This window comes from Saccostrea cucullata, unplaced genomic scaffold, assembly GCF_032062105.1.
Source record: "Saccostrea cucullata isolate Sc308-1 unplaced genomic scaffold, CSIRO_AGI_Scuc_v1 ctg20935, whole genome shotgun sequence".
NCBI classification, from domain to species: domain Eukaryota; kingdom Metazoa; phylum Mollusca; class Bivalvia; order Ostreida; family Ostreidae; genus Saccostrea; species Saccostrea cuccullata.
The window spans coordinates 1-7191 of NW_026936401.1; the positions used below are offsets into that span (position 1 = coordinate 1).

The 7191-nt window shown below is 34.7% G+C and overlaps 1 protein-coding gene across 1 annotated transcript; it reads right to left on the reverse strand.

The window, feature by feature from the left end:
- Positions 1-4697: 4697 nt before the first annotated feature.
- On the reverse strand, positions 4698-6752 carry LOC134245510 (plexin-B3-like). Its single transcript, XM_062727796.1, has 4 exons — positions 6504-6752; positions 6094-6267; positions 5698-5779; positions 4698-4771 (listed from the first exon to the last, which is right to left on the reverse strand). Exons 1-4 carry the CDS (start codon positions 6750-6752, stop codon positions 4698-4700), a joined length of 579 nt encoding a protein of 192 aa, XP_062583780.1.
- Between the last annotated feature and the right edge of the window lie 439 nt (positions 6753-7191).

A 7191-nucleotide genomic window follows, 5' to 3' on the forward strand; every position in this document is an offset into this window, starting at 1 on the left:
ATTTCATCAGTCCCTTGGATCATGGTCAATGATGATGCAAAAACTTCTAATGTTAAGGCACGGGTGAAGCCTACAATGTAAAGTTTCTGCTGATTGAGCTCTTGCAAATACAAAAAAAACACTGCAAGTAATTTAGTTATATGTAATGTGATTTGAAACTATATAAAGGATGAAATTGTGAAAAGTTTACGATGACAACGATTGCGAAAGACAAGGGACAGACTTCAATCCTGAAAGCTCATTCTAGTCTTAGGCTCAGGTGAGCTTTTACGCAATAGCAATAAGTTTTTCAAAATTTTGACAATTGAATTTGGGATGTTTAAATAGTAAATACAGACTGCAAAAATGCTATAGGCATGATTCAGAATGATCGAGATACAAATGTATAACCCTTGACTACAAACAAACAGACAAGCAAAAAAATCCAAACATTTTAACTACAGTGTATCCTACCACTTTCATGGAAAGAATATATAAGAGTTTTAAGTTTATTAAGGAATATTTACCTACCTATTTTGAAGCAAGCTTGAGGTCATGGTGTCTGTTCCTCGATGTGTTCATTATTAACAAGAGGCCCAAGGGCCACATCGCTCACCTGAGCACATCTACTAGGAAAAAGCACATATCAGATCAAAACTGAAAGTTTACTGGGGGAGGGGGGGGCTTGAATTTTAACCCTCCTGGGTGTCATGATTTGAACAATGTAGAATCTACACTACCTGAGGATGATTCCATATAAATAGAAAAATATCACTAATCATGGCTTTGAAGTACTTGAAAAGAAGATTTTAAAAAGTTTCCCTATGTATCCTTATGTACAACTTTGGTCAGCCATTTTGGGCCAAAACTAGCCCCAGAGGTCATGACTTGAACAAGCTTGAATCTTCGCTAACTGAGGATGATTCCACATAAGTTTCGTCTTTCCTGGTCCAAAGGTTCTTGAGAAGAAGATTTTTAAAGTTTTTTTCCTATATATTCCTATGTAAAACTTTGGTCAGCCATTTTGGCCCCATCCTAGCCCAAGGGGTCATGATTTGAACAAACTTGAATCTACACTACTTGAGGATAATTTCATTTGATAAGTTTCATATTTCCTTTCTCAATGATTCTTAAGAAGATTTTAAAAAGATTTTTCCTATATATTCCTATGCAAAACTTTGGTCGGCCATTTTGGCCCCACCCTAGCCCCAGGGGTCATGATTTGAACAACGTAGAATCCACACTACCTGAGGATGATTCCACATGAGTTTCATCTTTCCTGGCCCAGTGGTTCTTAAGAAGAAGATTTTAAAAGATTTGTTCTATGCATTTCCATGTAACTTTGGTCGGCCATTTTGGCCCCACCCTAGCCCCGGGGGTCATGATTTGAACAAAATTGAATCTACACTACCTGAGGATGATTCCACATGAGTTTCATCTTTCCAATTCCAGTGGTTCTTGAGAAGAAGATTTTTAAAAGATTTTTCTTATATATTCCTATGTAATACTTTTGTCGGCCATTGTGGCCCCACCCTAGCCCCGGGGGTCATGATTTGAACAAAATTGAATCTACACTACCTGAGGATGATTCCACATGAGTTTCATCTTTCCTGGCCCAGTAGTTCTTAAGAAGAAGATTTTTAAAGATTTTTCCTATATATTCCTATGTAAAACTTTGGTCTACCATTTTGGTCCCACCCTAGCCCTGGGGGTGATAATTTGAACAAATTTGAATCTACACTACCTGAGGATGATTCCACATGAGTTTCATCTTTCCTGGCCCAGTGGTTCTTGAGAAAAAGATTTTTTTAAAAATGCTATTAATTTTTCACTAATTCATAATTATCTCCCCTTGGAAGAGGGCGTGGCCCTTCATTTGAACAATCTTGAATCCCCTTCACCCAAGGATACTTTGTGCAAAGTCTGGTTGAAATTGGCCCAGTGGTTCTTGAGAAGAAGATGAAAATGTGAAAAGTTTACGACAACGACAACGACAACGCCAACAACAACGACAGACGACGGACAAATTTTGATCAGAAAAGCTCACTTGAGCCTTCGGCTCAGATGAGCTAAAAAGGCAGGATGTATATTGAACCTGTAAAAATATCAAAAAATTATTTACACAGTTTAATATAGGATTAAACGTTCCTTTTTCAGAATTTATCGATGTGTAAACTCTGCCTTTTTACTCACAAACTGAATAAAAGTGCGAAGCACTTTTATGTAAAGTTTGTGAGTAAAAAGGCAGAGTTTACACATCGATAAATTCTGAAAAAAGAAAGTTTAATTCTAATAATTCCAATTACCGGTACGAATTTTTTAAATGATAAGAATTATTTCCCTTTGAGGCCGCCATACAATCCGTTATTTTGTACGGCGTAGGAATACTTTATGCCGAAAAAGAAACGTATACAAGATGAATATCAATAAAATCCAACTTAGATTATTAAAACAATCAATAAACTCATTGAATGTTGTTTAAGTCAACAAATATCGTAAATACGCGTATTTTCCAGAATAATTCGTCCTTGACCATGGTCATGTTGACATTAACAACAACGTCATAACGAAAGTGCAGACCGTCCTCGATTTGCTCTGGTTCGTTCAAAGATTAAGGGAGAATATGAGATCTGTATGATGTAAGTTAACATATGAATTTGATGCTAAAAAGGCAAGAGTCTGAGGTACGTTTCTTTTCCCTTTCACAGCGATACCAACTGAGCTGATATGGAACGTCGAAGAAATGACAGCATGATCAGCGATTTTTAAAATTCACACTCGTGATCCGACCGTGACATAAACATAATATTCCCGTCTATCAGTCCTGTTTATCTCCTTTTCATTCATTCATTCGATCATTCATTCATTCATTCTTTTTTTATACTAGTTTCTTGTAGGCCTAATCATAATTTAGCAAAAACGGACTAGAAGTATCTGTTAATTCCTTGTTTTTTCAACAGTCAAGAAAGTAGTTCTGATTGAAGAATTCATCGATGTGTAAACTTTTTCTTGAATTTGTTTTCGTCCAATCAAAACATAGGGAATCAATAAATAAAACTAAGATTGGAATTATTAAATTATTATATGCATATCAAAATACAACAGAAACTTTAGTTTCTCTGGTGTTGAAAAAAATCATTAAAATGTTAACTGATATATAAGTATCAATGAATCATCTGATACGGCTTTTTGTATTCGGCGCGTCGGTGCGCTCGCGCAACACAATTTGTTTATTAAATTTATCGCTTATACAGCATCGGGCTCGATATCCTCTACTAATCAGAGTACTGAAAGTACTGATAAGTGTTGATTTTAATGACGGTTTCAATAAAATTTTAATGTTTTACTTCTTGTTCACAACTTTTTCAAGTTATGATCATTTATGCTCCATAAGGAAGTTTGTTAGAGAAATAGATGAAAATGAAATTAACGCGATTAGACAGAGTCAAAAATAAGGTAAGATTTTTTTTCTCACCATAACTTTAGAATGATATGCCAAAATGTGTAAGACTTTCTCTGTCCATTTTTTTTCAATAAATAAATAAGGTATTTTTCTGACTAAGAATTTGTTTAAAAGGGCTATTAATATCAAAGTCATCTCTGTAACTAATTTTCTCCTCATCCTCAGACCTCTATTAACGACAAGTTAATTCTTACAATACTAGAGTAGTTCTATTATTTTAAAACGTAACGAGGAATATTTTTTAAACACTGATACCAAGGTATGGTAGCTTATAGCCATGAAAATCAAGTCTTTAAAAAGGGAGTTTAAATTCTAGGGACATAACGTAAAACTAGTAAATTTGAATTTATTACGTCGGAAGCAAATTGTAAGGGGGGGGGGGGGGTTAAGTGAAAGAAAAAAATTGGGCTAGGGCTATCGACTTGATATAGGCGATAACGCTTAAATTATAAAGAAAATCGCTGTCATTTGAGTGTTTTAATGCACGGAGAAAATACTTTTGTGAAATTGGGATGGGATGAACGCACTGGCGCGCCGACGCGCCAAATACAATTAGCCTCTGATACTTGTTGGAGTTTTTCAATTCAGTTTTTTTTAAGTAGGCCTTTTTTTATTTCATAAAATTAAATGCACACATTTTTTTCTTATTTTTTTTTTACACTTGTAAACCATGAACACGTAACTAGTACCTTGTATGTCTGCTTTAGATGAAAATTTAGATACTGTGTTGTTTTATGGCCAGAAATTCTCTCCATACTTTACAGGTTTTTAAAAATGTGCTGGAATATTGTTCTGTAAAAAAAATTTGGATTATTTTTTAAAAAGCCATTAAATCATGAATTAAGATACAAGTACAAAAAGAATGATATGTCTTCAGGAAATATTCTTTCCTTGAATAGTCATTACTGGTAAACACTATGATTATTATTGTATGTACCTGTTTTGTCATCACGCAATCGCCAGTAAAATCGAGATTGGTTCAATAACTTTGTTCAATCTTCACTCAGTCAAATCAGCATTGGGTTATTTGAAAAAAAAAACGGCATTGGGGCGCTGACTTCAGTTGCTTTATACATAGGCGTAATAAGAACAAAAAAGTTTTCATTAAATTGTTGAAAGAACCGTATAGATAACGATCTGATCGTAACATTTTACATGAAAAATTAGTAATGCTGGATCCGTATGGTTTTTCATTTATCATAAACAAATCCAAATTTTCTTATTTGATCACCAGGTTCGGCTTTTATGAACTGCATTAGAGTTTAGACCTGTACTTGCATGTGGATAGGAATGCTGCGCTATACACAAAGCTTATTAGCTTCTCTCTAACTGCAATTAAATGATATTAACACTATGAACTAGGCTAAAATTCTTCAAAAAATATCTGAGAGCACTTACGTTTTTCCAACACCCAAGACTTCTGCTGCAGTAGTGACGTCAAATGTGACGTACACTTTCATCCGATATAAACCAAAACCGGTCCGGAATAAACCAAATCAAAACGGTTTAAAATTTACAATATATTTTTGTTTCTACTTGATAAATTTAGTTTTAAAAAATTAAAATATTTTGTGAAGATTTGAAGTGGGTGGGGAGTGAAGGTGTAGGGATACAGAGTAGAAATCCTTCCTTTTTATGTGAGCGTCTACAAGAAATGATCATCTGCATTCTTGTAAACAAATATACATTCAAATTCATCTTGATATAATTATGTTTTTGAATTTATTTTTTTTACTTGAAGTCCCTTTGTTTAGAATTAACATAAAATAAATTTCGTGTAATTAATATTCATCTTTAAAGCAGGCACAGATCCAGGATTTCTTTCTAAACCTGGGGGGGTGTCTACGAATGGTATACCTACCCAAAAATGTAACCCAGAAATTAATGTGGATTACTGAACGTAGTCTATTACGAATTTAATTGATAATTTATCTAAAAAGTAAGGTAACTTTCAACTTTGTTGGCAGAGAAATTGAGCTGTTGAACATTTCCTGACTGTAAAAAGTGTCAAACTCAAAACGTATGTTAAACATATGTTTGAAATAATCATATGTTGAACATACGTTTAACATATTTTAAACATATGGTTACCACAAACATATGTTCAACATATGTTCTGAGTCGGCTATATGTTCAACATAGGTTTTAAACATATGTTAAACACACTGTGGAAAATTCATATGTTCAACGTATGTTTAATTTATGTTCAACATATGGTTCTCAAAACATATGGTGAATATACGTTGCAATTTTACCTGTGTACACTATCAGGTTCTTTTCCTCTGCTTCTTTGTATTTCAGGAACCCCACCATCTTCTCTAGATTTCCAAACTTGACCTATAAAGAAGTTTGAAACAGTACTACAAAATGCCTAAATTAACATAAAAAAGAATTATGTTGACAATTTATCTGCTTGTATCTCTATCCTATTTTTCATAAAACTGACAAGCAAGTTCTTTGAAACTTTAATCAACAATAAACAAACTAAATATATATCAATAGAGCCAATATTTCATGGAATACATTAGGTCATTGGGTGTGATTGCCAGAAATATTCCAAGAATTGATTACTTTAAAGATGTACATCCAATTATTTTTTTTATTTATTTATGTATTGCAAGTAAAATACACGACTGCAAAGCCTAACTTACAAATACACGAGGAATTCCGTCTGATCGCTGACTTCCGTCGTCTCGTAGAGCGGGTTGATCAGTGGGAGGGTTACAGTATATAGATTCCTCGTTAACACTAGTCACCTTACATCGCCCCGCCCCCACAAACACATCTACGTTTTCTCTAGTGGCAGCAGCATTTAATCGTCTTCCCTGTAATACAACAGATATGACTACAATTTTACATGTTTATCTTTGACCAAAAGATGGTATAGTAAAAAACTGACATGTATATAGTACAAAATCTTATCTAGTGGAAAACATTACATAGTAAATATAGAAACAAACACACAAAATATGACTGCTCCTAATCTTCTACAAGAAAGAGCAGCAAAAAAGGGACCAAGATTAAGTTAAGATACATATATCTGTTATCTAATTTTACAAACCTTTATTTCCAGCACAATGCCCTGGGTGTATGCTTTCATCCTGCCACTCTCTTCAAAGTCTAGAATTACAGGGTCAGGTGCATAGTACAGTATTGACTGAACACCAGGGAAAAAGGTCTTAAGATCCTGTACCGAGGGCACATTGTCCATGTAGAAACCCAGCTGGACCGAGTTGACCCGGGGATTCCTTCTGGCTCGTTTGAGTAACACTGGCTTCATCTGAATCGATGGCGTTAAAGTTAGTCCCATTTATCGTCAGTTTTCTTCCCCCACTGTAAGAGAGGTGGAAAATAGTATTTCAACCTTATATATATATAGAAGAAGTAAAGATCTTTATCCAATAATTTCAGCAACTTTTAAATCAATAGTAAAGGCAGTTAATACTTTATATAAGTAGTATAAGGGGTCTAGATGGCGAGTTCAACTGAGTGCACTTTTTATGCAAATGAGGTCAAAAATTCTGGATTCTGATTGGCTGGGGGATAGGTGGGTCAACTGAGTGCAGTCCTAACCCTTGAACCCTAACTAACCTAACCCTAACCCCCTAGCCCTAACTAACCCTAAGTAACCCTAACCCCTAACCCTAACCCTAACCCCCTAACCCTAACTAACCCTAACCCTAACCCCCCTAGCCCTAACTAACCCTAACTAACCCTAACACCCTAGCCCTAACTAACCCTAACTAACC

Bases quoted from the DNA above. Each gene is read 5' to 3' on its own strand.
- LOC134245510 (XM_062727796.1), bottom strand. From the start codon at position 6,752: ATGGGACTAACTTTAACGCCATCGATTCAGATGAAGCCAGTGTTACTC. The intron at 6,268-6,503 runs GTTTGTAAAATT...GTTGTATTACAG, and splicing joins GCATTGTGCTGGAAATAAAG to GGAAGACGATTAAATGCTGC. The intron at 5,780-6,093 runs GTAAGTTAGGCT...ACTTCTTTATAG, and splicing joins ACGGAATTCCTCGTGTATTT to GTCAAGTTTGGAAATCTAGA.